Source organism: Ailuropoda melanoleuca, chromosome 2, assembly GCF_002007445.2.
Source record: "Ailuropoda melanoleuca isolate Jingjing chromosome 2, ASM200744v2, whole genome shotgun sequence".
Lineage (NCBI taxonomy): Eukaryota > Metazoa > Chordata > Mammalia > Carnivora > Ursidae > Ailuropoda > Ailuropoda melanoleuca.
The window spans coordinates 190,630,136-190,646,622 of record NC_048219.1 but is presented as its reverse complement, the minus strand read 5'-3'; the positions used below and the strand labels follow the sequence as shown (position 1 = coordinate 190,646,622).

Below are 16,487 nucleotides of genomic sequence, written 5' to 3'. Positions count from 1 at the left end.
ATGAAATATATAGAAGTTCTAAAATATTACATGAAAAACAGTAGTCTATCTACACTGGGAAAGGGGGATGAATGTTCTATGCAGTCACTTCTGAGTGATTAACTTTGGAACTATTATTGTATATTCTTTTCCCATTGTACATTTTTTAAAAAAGGATTCTCAAGAAGCCCATAGAAACTTGATTCCGGTAGGGAAAGTGGTATATAATACTCTCTGCTGCCTTGAGAAGAACTTTGGTAGGTCACTTCTACAAGTCCTGTTCAGCAGGGTTCATCTGAAGGAGTATCCCGATTTAATTCATGTTCATAGAATCTTCAAAAATGGTAACCAGTACCCTCCCCTCCCTTTTAGGTCCTGGTCTACTTCTCATTTATTCATTCACTCATTTGCTGGTTTAACAAGTATTCATGAAATGTTTACCCTGTCCCAGGACCTGTGCTTGTCTGTGTGACTGAGTCACTGTTAATAAAAACCGACACGTGCTCTGGTCTCATCATCAAAATCATCAGTCAGATGATTACTCAGCTAGGGCCTCGTGGAGATTTAATTACAGCCCTTTTTCTTCTTCTGGGAATGTGTGATTTATTCTGGGTCACAGGGACCTGATAAAGAGGAAGTGTTCCTGGATGGGTTGTGACGTTTTTCTAAGATGACCAGATTGCCACTGATTCCCACAGAAAACCTTATCTGAGACAGTCTGACAAAAATTAGCTCTCCAAACAAAGACGCGAGAAGTCACGAGAGCCCGCCTAGCCTAGAAGGAGGGCCAGCGTGTGGAAAGGCATGGGAGGAAGGAAGGCTGATTCTGACATGATGGTCACAGGCAGATTGTGTAGTCTCTGACACCCTAAACTGAGGAACTGGAATTTTATTTTCACAAAAACAGGGAAATCACAAGAATTCTTAAGCAAGGAAAAATGTCAAAAGAAGTGAAAATAAAGTAGGGAGTGTATTCATTTGTGAAAATAGTACATTGGCTAAAATAACAATATAATTTCTTTTCTTTTTTTAAAGATTTATTTATTTTAGAGAGAGCTAGAGAGAGGGTGCAGGGGGGAGGAGCAGAGAGAGAGGGAGAGAGAAACTCAAGCCGACTCTGTGCTGAGCGAGGAGCCTGCTGCCAGGCTTGATCCCACCGCCCGGAGATCACGACCTGAGCGGGAGCCCAGAGGTGGTTGCTCAACCCCCTGCACCACCCTGGGTGCTCCTGAGCGATGTAATTTCTGTGTTAATACCACAGTTAGAGAAAAGAGTAGAGAGAATCAAATATCTGGGCGCAAATTTCAAGTGAATAACATTTACAAGCTTTATTGAGATAAGTTTACATACCTTAGGTTAACATTATATCTGTAACCAGGGTGTCCCAGGCCGTGAGAACAAATGGAATGGCAGTTACCTGTACTGCCCACATCTCAGGGGCTCTGAGTCTCTCCATGGACTGCAGGGACCCCCTGCCCTTCCAGGTTCAGTGTCCACATCACCTGTGTTAGGTTCTGGGGCTCCCTGAGCTGGGGTGTCCCGCACCTACACTAGCTGCCACCCACCTGCCCCTGGGGAGATGGCAGCTGTTGCCCCCAGACTCTGTTGTCCACGGGAGCTGTGGGTCAGTGACCCAAAGCCCAGAATCTGGGGGCTGTGGCCTGGGGTGCAGCAGCCTCTCCTGCCGCTCAGTCCCTACCTCCATCCCATGCTCAGAGCCCCCTGAATCCCCATGGACCACCTGCACACAAGGGCCCCCTTCACCCTTCTCTTTGTTCTCATATCTTCCACCTGGTTTTGCCAGGGCCTGAGGCCAGGTCCTGGGATGACAAAGCACCCATGGCTCCCACCGTCCCGTGCAACTCACCCCTGCAGGCCCTGCCCCAGGAGGAGCTCCTGCCATGGGCCCTGCCTCGTGGTGTCTCCTCCTCCCTGGACTCCCCACAGACACCCCCCACCTCCCCCGCCCCTCCAGTCTTCGTGGTTTATTTCCTTCCTCCCACGTGTGCTGGGTCACCTCCAGGCAGGGGCGCTGGGCTGGTGTCCCCGCCTCCCCTGGTTGGTGGCCTCCCCAGCCCTGGGACAGGCCTGTGGGGTGGTCCTCCAGCTCTGCTGTCTGTGCTCCCTGCTCAGAGCTGCAGAGTGTCCTTCCTTTGTTCCTGGGATCTGGGTCCCTGGGAGGTCTGTCTTTTTCCTCCAGGTGTCCTCTGTTTCGCGCCTTTGGGAAGCACTCGCTCCCTGCTCCAACCCTCCTCTTGTCTAGCAGCATCTTTAGAGCAGGTGGGCTTTCTCCTTCATACCCAGGGATCTCTCTGAGAGCCTAGCTCTTCTCCCAACGAATTCCCTCGCTTCCTTTGTACTGTTTACAGAGATATTCCACTTAAAAGAGTTTATATTGAGATAAGCTTTCACTCCTCTCTGGCCAACTTGCTGGGTGATTAATGACCGTTTATAACTTTCCCACTGCTCCATAACCCTTAAACACGACAGGCTCATCACCTATAAGATTTGTTTGTGTGTGTTTTTCTCTTTGATGTCCCGGGGAAAGGAACAAAAGGCACCAAGTTAGGAGTCACTGAGATGAACTGACCCAGGGTCCAGAAGTCCCCACTAAGTACCTGGATTCTTGGGTGGTCCAGGTGCAGTAATTATGAGGTGGTGTCCCTGATCATTTGCCTGCAACCACTAATTAATTTTTTTCTCTGTTCAGTAATTGAAGACAAATATTTTCCCTGGGAAAGTGACAGTGAAGAGAAACAAAAACCACTCAACACTTGGCCAGGTTGTGAGCAAGGTAATTATGATAGAATACAGGATTTGTTTCCTGGTTACAAAGAGGCCAGAACTCAGGAAGGGCAACTGTGATGCTGGAGAAGGAATCCAGAGGGACATGGGGCAGATAGATGAGTGTGACTTTGTATGGATTCCAAAAAAACATGATTCTGTTTGAATCCAAGACAAAAGTGGCAAAGAGAGACTTTCTGTCCAATAGCCTAGAGGGTGGAATAAGGATCTTAATGTGAATTATGAATTTCCAGAGGTGACCTTCAGTGTGAAGCTATTAAGGGCTAAGAACTCTGGGCCCCTGGCTAACATCAAAGAGAAGACCCTTGATGATGGCAGGGTCTGGGCAAGAGCCCAGATATTCAAGGAGAAAGCCAGTCACACACAGAGAGAAAAGAGGAAGTGGTAGAAAGATGGAGGGGAGGATGTGGGTACTTTGAGAGAGAAGGAAGGAAATGAAAGACAGGGAAGAAAGGGTTAAAAGACACACTAGAAATAGCCATGTTATTAACATCTCACCAGTTGAACATGGGTGCGGGCAGTTTTAGGTTTAGTGCTCAGGCTGCCTTTGGAGGTTAGCATTGCTCACGTGCCCGTTTTGCAGGTAGGGAAACTGAAATCTGGGGATGGTGTGTCTGTAGTTGGCCTGGGGTCAGATGAGCAAGGGTGAACCCAGAGCCTGTGTGTGTGTCTTAATGGAGGTAAAATTCACGTAACATAAAATTAACCACTTTAAACATTTAGTGATATCTGCAGTCATAATGTTGTGCAACTATCACCTGTATCTACTTTCAAAACCTACCAATCACCTCAAAAGGCAACCCCATTTCACTCCCCACTCCCCTCCTCCCACTGCCAGGAGCCACTAGTAGAACTAAAAAGTGTATCTTTTCATTTTTGTGTGTCGAGAAAGTCAGAGAGAACAGGAATAGAGCCTGACGTGGAAGGTGGGAAGATGTGGAGGAAGAGAGCTGGGCAGGAAGGTGGAAGCAGCAGGGACTGAGCAGAAAGGATGGCTGGAGCGAGGAGAGATGGAAACACAAGGACATGGAAGACAATGGAATCCAGGATGCAGAAATATTTTCCTAGGATAGAAGCAGCAATGCCTGGAGGTTGGATCCTAGTGGAAAATGGCGGGAGAGAGAAAGGAAATGAGGTCTAATGTGATGGAAAGCGGCAGAGCAGGGCTTGGTTGCATTTTGGGTGGAGTCTTGAAGAAGGAAGAGTATTTCTGCACAAGGAGCAGCTCACCTTTGTCGCCAACCTCAGACCTCAGTGTCTACAAACTACTCCTTAGTTCATTCCCTGGTCACTGGCTCTGGTCTCTCCTTTCTTTTTCTCTCTCTTCGGCGCCCGATGAATCCAAAGTTTTAAGAATAAAGGAGAGGAAGTCAGAGAAGGTATGTGGCCTGCTGGATGATGGACAAGGTAACTATGACTGAATCCCGTGTTTTAAATGACCAGTTCCCTGGATAGCTCCTTACGTGGAGACAGGAGAGGTCATACACTCGAGCCCAGCCTCTGGCTCCTTTCCAAGGAGTGAGGGAGGCACACATGCACAGGGAGACCTGCAGGGCCTAGGGGACGAAATTTAAAGAGAACCCAAGAGTATGTGCCTCCTTAAATTAGGCTCCTTAGGCCTCTTGCCTGTGTCACCCTAGCCCTGCCCTGGAGGCAAGAGAGAAAGGGGAGCTGAAGTCCTTAGTGGAGGATGAGGGTAGACAGGTGGATGGATTGGCCCATCCAATGGGAGTTATAGGAGCAAGTACGGTTTTACCTAGATAGACACGAGATACAAAATTCTCCCATTTAGTGGAGGTTTGTCAGGGAGACACCTTTATCCTCCTCACCAGAAGGTGTCACAGGAACATGGAAATAATGTGCATGATGGTCACACCGGCCAGTAAGCAGCATCCTGGAGAAGACCCTAGAGGCAGAGGTGGGGAAGGGGCTCTGAGGACAGGTCAAAGCCCAGTGAGAGACCTGGAGTGATGGAGGGATGCAACCTCTGAGATGAGGACAACACACAAGACAAGGACTGGGAGTCTCGAGGCAGGGAGAGGGTCCAGGGAAAGCCTGAGAGAAACAGAGGCAGAGGAGGACAGTTTGCACCAGGGATAGTGAGAAAGATCATATGGAGAGAGAAACATAGAGGACAAAGAAAATGCTGATAAAAGAGAAAGTAGGGGAGCGGCAAAACAAAATCCTGAAGACAGAGTGTTCAGTGGGAGTGAATGGAACGTTGCTGGATGTCAGTGAGGCCGGAAGGGAGGAGACATGATGCAATATTTAGCACCAGGCGGTGGTCAATGCACAGAAGCTTCTGCCGCAGGGGGTCATCCCTGCTAACACTAAATTTTCAGAACCCTGAATGCTGGTCACATGTGTTGGCAAATATTACACTACTGATGTATTTGTATGGAAGGTTCTAGGGAAACAGTTCTAAGAAGTGTATTTATGTAGACATGTACTAAGCCACCTTTGAAAAGGACACAAGATAAACACAAAATTCAGCCAAGATAATTTCCAGTGAGTGAATGAGAATAGCAGGTTAAGAGCAAAGAGGAAAAACAGAAAGGTAGATTTCAGGGTAAAAGGGCAAACCCTGGAGAGATGGAAAGAGAAGGACACAGAGGTCCTGACACAGAGCAAGGCAGGAGGTGAGAGGCAGCACAGGGGCGACCCTCTCAGGTGGAGCGAGGAGAGAGGGGAGCAGGGGGCCGACAAGGAGACAGCTGAGGGTTCCATCTGGATCGTTATTCTAGGGGCAGAGCTCTCCAGATACGAACGTCTAGCACAATCTTGTGCTGGGGGCCTGGGGGATACACAGAAACGATTGCATCTTGTCACCTCAAAATTCACCAAGAAGCCCAGCCAGCAGGGACAGCATACGTCCCAGCACCTGAAATAATCAATAAAGTTGGTCAAGGGAGTCTGATGTGGTGACACCACGTGTGTCGCAGCGAAGGAGTCAGCCCAGAGAGGACAGGATGGATGAGGATAGGGAGACCCTGGTGCTCAGGGAAGAAGCTCTTGCCTGACAGAGGACAGTTGGGGGTGAAGTGGAAAGGTACTGAAAGGGGGGCACTAAAGAGATGTGTAGAGCAAGAAGGCAAGAGGAGATGAGGGGACAAAATATGAGTCAGGTTAGAGAAAGCAAACATGGAAGTGCTGAAGGGAATACGCTGAGCTCAGAGGAGGAGGTGGTATGAGCTGCGAGAAAGAGAAGCGGAGGCAGGGAGATGGGAGAGAGAGCTGCAAGGGGAAGAAGAGAGGGAGTGTCCAGAAAATGGGGAGCAAGATGACCAAAGCTGGCCACTGTGATCACCTGTCCTTACAAAGCATCCAGGGAGAGTGACTGGAGCACCATTAACCCGCAGGCCCCCGGATTCCTCAGGAAGATGGCACCGTGCGGAGCAGGGACGTTCCTGCCAGAACTGACCCCAGCGCCCAGGTCTTTCCTGGCGTCCCCTTATGATGGGGTTTCCTGCTGGTTCCTTGGCCCCATGTTGAGATCCCTAAGGGGTTTTGTTTCTCTGTACAGCGATCAGTAGTGAATCCAGTGGGGAGGAAGGGCCCCCGGAAGCTCTGAGCTCAGCACGAGGAAGAGGGCCGGAGGAGGAGGGTGAGGACTGGCAGCTTCGGGCTGTAGACCACCAGGCATCTGCATTCGGAGCTCCTGCTTCCCGATGTGCCATACTTCGAGTGCTCTCTACGTCCAACGCTCCTGTCAACGCTGGGAACACGTTCCCTGTATTTACCTCGTGTGTCGTTTTGGGAAGTGTGAGAGACAAGGTCCTAGTCACTGAATATGTGTGTTCATATATAAACATTAGAGTAGAAACAAACTAGTATATTTCTGTTTTTTTGTTTTTCCTTTCACGTAATCATGCCTATTGTGGTATAATAAAAAAAATAAGCATTTGGTCTTTATCCCTAGTTCCTGGCACAGAGCTCCCCAAACCCTTGGAATTTCCCCAGTGTTAAGAGTGTCTCTATGACAATTAGAGGGTTACAACTTTCAGTTCCCTCCCTTGACCTCTGAGGAGAAAAGAGAGGTGGGAGATTAAGTTCAATCACCAATGGCCCATGATTTAGCTCACCATGTTTATATAATGAAACCTTGGTAAAAACCCCTGAACAGTGGGGTCGGGAGCCCCTGACTTGGTAAATACATTGATGTGCTGGGAGGGTGGCATGCTGGAGAGGGTGTGGAAACCCTGGCACGCCACACCACCATACCTCGCCCTATCCATCTCTTCCGTTTGGCTGTTCTCGAGTTGTATTCTTTTTTTTTTTTTTTAAAGATTTATTTATTTATTTATTTAACAGAGAGCCAGCGAGAGAGGGAACACAAGCAGGGGGAGTGGGAGAGGAAGAAGCAGGCTCACAGCAGAGGAGCCTGATGTGGGGCTCGATCCCAGAAGGCCGGGATCACGCCCTGAGCCGAAGGCAGACACTTAACGACTGAGCCACCCAGGCGCCCCTTGCGTTGTATTCTTTACAATAAAACTGTAACCATAAGGAGAGCACTTTCCTGAGTTCTGTGTGTCATTCTAGCAAATTATTGGACCTAAGGGGGCATCATGGGAACCCCCAAATTTATAATTGGCTGGGCAGGAACATGGGTAGCTTGAAGACCCCATTTGTAGCTGGTGTCTGACTTGGGGGCAGTATTGGGGGGCTGTGCTGACTCTGGGTAGTTAGTGTCAGAACTGAATTGAATTGTTCAACACCCAGCTGTTGTTGAAGAGCTGGAGAGTTGGTTGATGTCGGAGTGACCTATTTATCACTGCAAAAGACACCACAAAGCTGGTGTCAGAGAAGAGCCCACGCGTCTGTTCATACTGATGTCTTCAATGTAGGTACTGATTTCTGCCTTAACTAACCTTTATCACCTGCAGATCACAAGAAAGGTAATTTTTGATTGCTTTGATACATATATTGTTATTGGAAACTTGGAAAGGCCCAAAAAGCCCAAATAAGTCTTTTTGACAGGTGTTCTCCATCATGCCATTAGCTTACACACAAACTTTTCCAAAAATAATTTTGGAAATAATACCTCATAATTCTAAAACATCAATAAGGAGTAGGCAGAATAACTATTTTTACCTTTGTTTTATAGATGAGAAAACTCTAGCACATAACTGTTTACGAATCTTTTCCAAAGTCGTATGGAGAATTAAAGGCAGAGCCAGAACCATTGTCTTGGATGCTCAGGTCTCAGTTCAGCTGATGTGTTTCCTTCAGAAGGAAGAAAGGGAAAAAAACCAATCAGACACATCTGTCAGTGTTGTTACAGGATTAATAACTTTTTTTATAATAATATTTTTTATTATATTATGTTAGTCACCATACAGTACATCCCTGGTTTCTGATGTAAAGTTCGATGATTCATTAGTTTGCGTATAATACCCAGTGCACCCTGCAATACGTGCCCTCCTTACTACCCATCACCGGTCTATCCCATTCCCCCACCCCCCTCCCCTCTGAAGCCCTCAGTTTGTTTCTCAGAGTCCATAGTCTCTAATGTTTCATTCCCCCTTCTGATTACCCCCCTTTCTTTATCCTTCTCCTACCGATCTTCCTAGTTCTTATGTTCCATAGATGAGAGAAATCACATGATAATTGTCTTTCTCTGCTTGACTTATTTCACTTAGCATTATCTCCTCCAGTGCTGTCCATGTTGCTGCAAATGTTGTGTAATCATTCTTTCTGATGGCTGAGTAATATTCCATTGTATATATGGACCACATCTTTTTTTTTTTTTTAAGATTTTATTTATTTATTTGACAGAGATAGAGACAGCCAGCGAGAGAGGGAACACAAGCAGGGGGAGTGGGAGAGGAAGAAGCAGGCTCATAGCAGAGGAGCCTGATGTGGGGCTCGATCCCATAACGCCGGGATCACGCCCTGAGCTGAAGGCAGATGCTTAACGACTGCGCTACCCAGGCGCCCCTGGACCACATCTTAATCCAGTCATCTGTTGAAGGGCATCTCGGCTCCTTCCACGATTTAAGATTAATAACTTTTATCAAGAAGTCACTGTTTTTCTTCCATGGATTTTATGAACAAAACTAATTTGGAAATATGCACTAGGTGGATTAGCAAATCAGATAACGTCAAAATGCACACTTTTTCCAACAAAAGATTCATTTTAATTGTTTGCTATGTTTTTCGTAAGTAATACAACTAAATTTGTTTTTTAGGGAGTTTCCACCATCTGTTTTTAAACAATGTGTAATGTCTCGAGCACTAGAAGTCTGTTTATTATTCATGGAAACAATGTCAACAGGTTCTGGGTTGGCGAGGGGGTTGAGTGGGACTGGGGGCAAGTAGGGAGGAGGGGAGAGGGCTCTGATCCGCATACTCATTCTGGGATCCACTTCCAATGTTGTCCTGGGCAAGCAATAAAGGCAGAGGAAGTGCAAAGGGATTAGTTGGAAGGATAGGAAATAGAAAAGTGAGGTGTTAGGAAAGACGGAGCAAGATACAGCTAAATTGCCCAACCGCCCAATTTTCTCAGCTCCTAGTGATGGCAACTAAAACAGTGTTGACCAAGGGGGTGTGTTGAATTCAAAGAACAGACTGGAGTGCTGGGAGTTTCATGATCTTCCCTGGTCTTTCATAGTTTTCTTAAGGAATTTCCTTCTCTGTTGGCTTCTTGGCTGCATACTGATGTTCTGATTGCTCTGTAGAGAAAGCAGCAGTGCGCGGAAGGGAGGGCTGCCGAGGAGACCAGGAGCCCTCAGGTCACCACTTGGAATTATTAGTAGGACTCAAAGGGACTCTAGAGCATTAAGAAACAGAGAATCATATAGTTGGGAAAAAGAAATGTCCAACTAAAACAGCTAAATTAGATATACAACTGGTTAGCTTTCTATAGAGGAATAAAGGAATACCACGTTTGCAGTTAACTTCTCCACCAATCTAGAAAGTTATAACAGTATTAGTTCCTGCAGTTTACCTCTAACCTTACCAGCCTATTAATTGTTCAAGCCTCTATAAGTTGTAAGTTGTTAATCAAATATATTGTAATATTCTCCCCCGAGTGGCAGATTAAGGTCAATCAGGCAATGAAGAAAAATTATCCACACTTGGCAATTAAGGCAATAAAGCAAAAGGATACATGTCCAAATTTGTTCTTTACTACCAATTAGGGCCTGACTTTGTGAGGTTACATGTTAGCTTATACATGTTTGTCCAGTAGAGATTCACATTATTTTTTGGTAGAAAAAATAATGTCAAAGGTTGTGGGTTTATTGCCTTATTAACCAGTTTGGGCTCTAATTTAGGAAACTTGTTTCAGCCAGCATGCCTTTCCTGGCCAGCTTTATAAACCTCTGTTCCTTGAATTCTATGTTGGTGGGTCACACACGCTGCAATTAACAAGGAAATTCATTCATTTATTCAGAAAACATCAGTGACAACTAAGTGAAAACAAATGTTGGAAAAGAGAACCAGGAAGCTTCTCGCTCACCACCAAAAATTGTGTCAGATATGGCGAGCAAGTCTTGGGTTTGAGGATTTTAGGAATCTGAATTCAGAGCTGCTTTTTCCTGATATATTTTACTCTATGCACCAAACAAAATAAAATGAATCAGTGATATTAAAATCCCATTCTCTGCATTTTCTTTTCCTACGACGTGTGCAAAGACAAAAGAAATCATTATAAATTCATATTTAATAGTATGAGTACTGTTGATTGAATATATGTGCTCATATTTTGATGTAGAAATATGTTCATAAAATGAGAACATTTTGATTAGCTATTCATGCCTATTTAATACTGAAGTCTTGAATTTATATGGTGTTTCCCACCCATTCTCTTCCACCTCTTTATCTTTTATGGAGCACAGAATGCTAAGTACTCTTCTCCTGGGTAATAATGTTATCATTTGGTCAAAATTCTTATTTATTTGTTTATTTTATTATTTATTTATTTATTTTTCATAATAATATTTTTATTATATTATGTTATTCACCATACAGTACATCCCTGGTTTTTGATGTAAAGTTCGATGATTCATTAGTTGCGTATAATATCCAGTGAACCATGCAATATGTGCCCTCCTTACTACCCATCACCAGCCTATCATTCCCCCACCCCCCTCCCCTCTGAAGCCCTCAGTTTGTAATCAGAAGGGGGAATGAAGCGTGAGAGACTATGGACTCTGAAAAACAAACTGGTCAAAATTCTTGAAAAGCTCAGAAGACTTGCTGTCTAATTATACTCAAACACACACACACATACACACACACACACACACATACACACACACACAAAACAAAGGGAGTCAAACAACCACTGGCAAAGTCAAGTTTGAGATTTTGAAGGATGTCCTCCAGCAAGTTGTCCTGATTCAATCAATTTAAGATTCCCAGGGACAAACAAGCCTGTATTCCACCAGATTTATTGACTCATTGCAACAGGGGAGAGGAACATACACCAGAGAACCATGGACATCGCACGAAACGAAGACATAGAGTCATTACACAGTTCAGGAAAGGGTGGAGTTGAAGTATAATTTATAGGATGCAGTGATTTGAGAGGTTCAAACCAAGCCAGAGCTGTGTAAAGATCAGGTCTGGATTGTGAAGTGGACCCAGGGTCCTATTGCTGGAAAACCACAAAGTTATGAAAACGTGGAATGTTGTCTTTGGAAATCCCATATTGGAAGCTGTGCCCCTGGATTGGAAATCAAGATTCCATCTCTTTAGCAAAATAACTTAGACCCTCCAAGCAAGGGTGAGATGCTTTATCCTTGCTGAGATCATATCAAACAGCAAATTTCTGATAGTGTGCGGATTTTGACAACGAAGTTCCCCAGTGAGTGAGGAAGCACTAGTCAATCGAAGAAGGGTCGTTAGGACATTTTACAGCTGTGGCAAGCTCTTAGGAGAATGTTTCTCATTAAACTTGCAGCTGGCTTTCTCCGTATCTGTAATTACAGCCTCATAAAGGGCAGGGCAGATTTTTGCTATCTCAGACTGAGCTAATTTCTACTTCCTCAATGCCATTGAGTATGTAGTGGTTTATCAAAGGATTTTGCAAAAAGAATCTTATTTTAACTTCACCACGATCATGAGATGTAAGGCAAAACAAATGTTGATAGGTCTGTTTTATACATGAGGAAACCAAAGCACACATGTTTAAGGTTCTCCCCTCCTTCTTTTCTTTCCATAATGCCAAATAGTGAATTAAAAGAACAACTAGAATTACCACCCTTGATTTCTAGAACTCAATCCCATAGCTCTTTCTTTTCTTTAGAAAGGTAGAGAGAAATGATAATCAACATGTCTTAATCCTGACTGTGAATTGTGTGAAATGTTAAGATTTACCACTTTTTAAAGTACAAATTACTGTTTTCCCCTCATGCCTTATAGACCCCATGGATATTGGAACCACTTTTACTCTGGACATACATGTTGGAAGAGAGATACATGCTAATCAGAATTCTTGGTACGCAAATTAATCTTTAACAACACTTCTACAAAACATTAAATCTGGTTGTTTGCTGGATCATTTAAAAGTAGGATAATAAATTTCAAAGATTCCAGATTCATCTTTTTCATTAAAGAGGGCTGTCTGTTATATGAGATAGAACCTGAACATTCATAATTGCTAAAAGAGAAGTTGACTTTCTTCCTTTCTTTTTCTTTTTTCTTTCTTTCTTTCTTTCTTTCTTTCTTTCTTTCTTTCTTTCTTTCTTTCTTTCTTTCTTCTTTCTTTCTTCTTTTCTTCTTTATCTTTCTTTCTTCTTTTGCAGTCTCCACACCCAGCAGGAAAGCCCAACTCGGAGCTTGAACGCACAACCCTGAGATCAAGACCTGAGCTGAGATCAAGAGTCGGACATTTAACCAACTGAACCACCCAGGTACGCCAGGAGAAGCTGTTTCTTGCTTGCAGGAATGATCTCTGTGGTCTTCCAGACCATGACTAGGAGGAGGGGTATGGGGAGATTGGGTGTAGATTACTGTCCACTCCAGTTTACAGAGGATAGGCAAAAGTGAGGTCGTCAAAAATGCCAGCACCCCCACAGAATGCTCTTCTTACTGGTTCTGTAAAGGGGATGTCCTCTGGGTTCATCTGGATGACAAGCCATATAGCGTGTCTTCACGCATGTCTTCATGTGATATACCCATGTGAACATTCCTACCTCTCTGAGCCTTCTGACCCCTTCTTTGGTACTATGCCAAGGATTTTGGGGCATCTCCACCTCATTTGCTAAAAGCCATCCTTTTGTCCAAGCTTCAAGAAGCCACTTCAGTCCTAGACCAGCCCAGATGCTCTTGCCAGTGCCTTAGGCCCTGATCAGAGGAGAGTGCTTCCATATCAACGGAGTCTCCATTACCCAGTCTTAATATTCTACCCTTCCCAGTCGCACATCCTAAAAACTCACTTTTGCAAGTGTTTCTCTCTTGTTTCCAATATACATTAGCCAGTTCCTGCTGGGCTATGCTTATGGGCAACACACAACCCTTGAGTTTTAATGGCTTAGGCAATAAAGTCTACTTCTTGCTTACTCAAAGTCACAGTGGATATGGGAGCCCTCCTGGGGTGGGTGGTAGTGAATACACGTACCAGGAGGGGTCCACCTCTAGGCTCTGTCATCTCAAAACAAGGCTTCCGTAATCAATGTGGCAGGAGAGGTTACATGGTATTCTCACTGCCCTTCTGGGAATCAGCTTGCAAATGACATATGCCACTTCTGATCATAGTCCATTGGTCAGTGTCTTAGTCATTTATCTATGCTTAATGCAAGTGGCTGGAAAAGTTAGGGGGATATATGTGATATTTGGAGAACACACTGTTTCTGCCATAAATAAAAAGAGTAGGTTGAAAAAGAACCCATTCTAGATAATTGTGAAAGAATAAACCCACATTATTGACTCCCCCTAATTCAACAAAGCAAACAAAAAGGAGTCCACATTTAAAAGGTAAATCTAAATGAAAAATATAACTTTATCAGGAGATAAAGGTTTAAAAATAGACAACATAATAGGAGAGATCTCCAGGAATAAAATACTTCATGTGGTCAGTGATGCAAATTTTCTTTCTTTCTTTCTTTCTTTCTTTCTTTCTTTCTTTCTTTCTTTCTTTCTTTCTTTCTTTTTTTCTTTCTTTCTTTCTTTCCTTTCTTCTTCTTTTTTTTCCCCCAAAGTATCATTACCTTGGAAAATAGACAAAGGTCTCTTTGGGAAGGGCTAGGAACCATATCAGTTTTTTTTTTTTTTATGGCCTCTGTTTGAGTATCCATCAACTAGCTAAGCAGACAACTAGAATTGCTTCCTTTTGCTTGAATTAACATTTTGAATACAGAATCCCTACCATGTGTAGCCTCAATGATACATTCGTGTGTCTCTGACATGATTTTTTTTCTCTTTTTATTTATTTATTTTTAATGATTTTCTATTATATTATGTTAATCACCATACAGTACATCCCCGGCTTCTGATGTAAAGCTCGATGATTCATTAGTTGCGTATAACACCCAGTGCACCATGCAATACGTGCCCTCCTTACTACCCATCACCGGTCTATCCCATTCCCCCACCCCCCTCCCCTCTGAGGCCCCCAGTTCTGACATGATTTTTAACACTTTACATATGTAAATTAATTTAATCTTCAAAATTACCCAACCCGACAACAAAATTTTATTATTGAATGGCAAAGTGGTGTGTTGGAGACTCACCTTTGGAAGCAGCTGGAGGCAATGATTGCTGAGGATGAGGTATTTCCCTGAAGGGTGTGGTGCGTGCTCTGAACCTCGTCAGGTGCTCTAGCCAGAATATATTGCATCTGGGAACCTGTCAGGCAAGGCTGACTGATTTGGCTGGTAAAGAAATAAGCGTCCTTTTTAGATCAGTTTATTACTCACATAAACAGCAAAAGCAAGAAGAGCAAAGGTGCCGGCTCCCCATGTCCTTTGTCCCATGGGGTGCCACCGAACAAGTGGGGACGTGGACGACATTTGATGCGGCGTGTGGTATGGCACGTGTTCATGCTGAAACGGAGCACTTCCATAACTGCAGGTACCACCTAGAGAAAGAGGCAGAAAGCCTCACGCCTCATCGGAACTCGGAATGTGAGGAGAGAGTGTGTCATTTTAACTTCTGGAAGATAAGGTGGAGATGGGACATGGCCTTGTCACAGCGCTTCACAAGCATCCCATGCTCTGTGTCCTGGAAAGATCACAGGGGTGTCTGCCAAGACGTAGATCAAATCAGCTGCGGTGAAGTCTCGCCCATGTGGTTTATGTGGGGACGTGCAAGGTCACCAGCAAATAGCAGAGCCATTTGCTAAAAGAACCAAGAATTGTCAGAGATTTTAGTGCCCAGGTGAGGAATACGTCCATCAGTTGACCCTATGAACTGAAAACTGGCTATGTTTCTGCATCCACTACAAGCTTCCTGACGCCACTGGCAATGAGGCCAAAAAGGATGTTATTCTAAAACCAGGGATGTACTGTATGGTGACTAACATGATAGAATAAAAAAAATTATTATAAAAAAAAGGATGTTATCCAGTATTCAGTAAGGTAGTCAGTGACCACAGTATATAATAACTTTCTATAAGAGTCAATAATTGATAATAAAATACATGGGGGGATAGTTTACATTCAAATAGCAAGAAAAAATATTAACCGCCTGAGTGTTAAAAAAAAAGGAAAGAAAAGAAAGAAATGGGTAAATGCTGTGTGGAGAGGGGAAAGGAAGAGAAAAGTTAAAGGACCTAATAAAAGATTAAAATAAATGGAAGCACGCAATATGATCCCTTATAGAAAGACCCAATATTTTCTATTGTAAACGTCACTCCAAATTATTCAATAAGAGAGCTTGACAAGATAATTTTATATTTTATTTAGAAAAATAAATGAACAAAAATGGCAACAAAAAATTTTGAAAAAGTTGTTTGTACAGCAACAGGCAGAATTGTCAGTGGGAGGGACCACAGCCCCTTACCAGGGAGCTGCTGAAGGGTCTGTTGGGGGCCGGGGGAGGGCTACTTTATGGAAGAATGGGCTCCTACTGAGAACTATTCTGGCTTGTTTCCTGAATTGCAAAAGTGTTTCTGAAAGTATTCTCAAATATGGCCTTTAGCTGAAGTTCAGGCGTGGTGAATTTCTGGTTGTCCTGAAAAAGCAAAGACAAAAGTGAGAACGGCCATAGCAACTGAGCTTAGGCTCTCCATGTTTCATATAATCCAGAGCTTCGTTTTAGACTATCCCAAATGTTAAGTGAGAGTTAATACAGTTAAGAGTATTATGTAGCTTGTGATAGCTTGATCATTTCTCCTTATCTGGAAGACAAAGATGCAGACATAGTATTGTACTATAGTCTAATTCTTCATCAGAAATTTGTTGTTAATTTTTAAAAAATACTAATTGCTTGATTTTCAAACACAGCACTTATGACTCGCAATACCACAACGGTACAGAAATGTTAAAGGCAAATTCGTGGCGTTCCCCTTTCTCCCTCAGCCCTTCAGATAGATCAACCTTGTTTACTTTTTGATAGAGCACTAAGAAATTTGAAGGTAAAGAAATCCAAGATTTTGAAATTTGAGAAATTTGGTTTGGTAGCTTCCTTTAGAGAAGAAAAACACGAATTGCCTTTAAAATGCACTTGGAGCAGGGGAGCAATGTGGGAAGCCTGCCTCCTGCAGAGATGCCCCTCCTGGCGCTGTGGCCCTGTGGGTTCTGCCTGTAAGCAACCTCCCC

The 16,487-nt window shown here is 43.9% G+C and overlaps 1 protein-coding gene across 10 annotated transcripts in view; it reads right to left on the bottom strand.

Annotated features, from left to right (window-relative positions):
* Positions 1-15,603: 15,603 nt before the first annotated feature.
* SP100 (SP100 nuclear antigen) overlaps positions 15,604-16,487 on the bottom strand; it is an 86,319-nt gene continuing 85,435 nt past the window's right edge. For all 10 annotated transcript variants that reach the window (XM_034655339.1, XM_034655340.1, XM_034655341.1 and 7 more), the window contains one exon: positions 15,604-15,900. In XM_034655339.1, the coding sequence (XP_034511230.1) occupies positions 15,793-15,900 (108 nt within the window). In that variant the 3' untranslated portion in view covers positions 15,604-15,792. The remainder of the gene's footprint in view (positions 15,901-16,487) is intronic.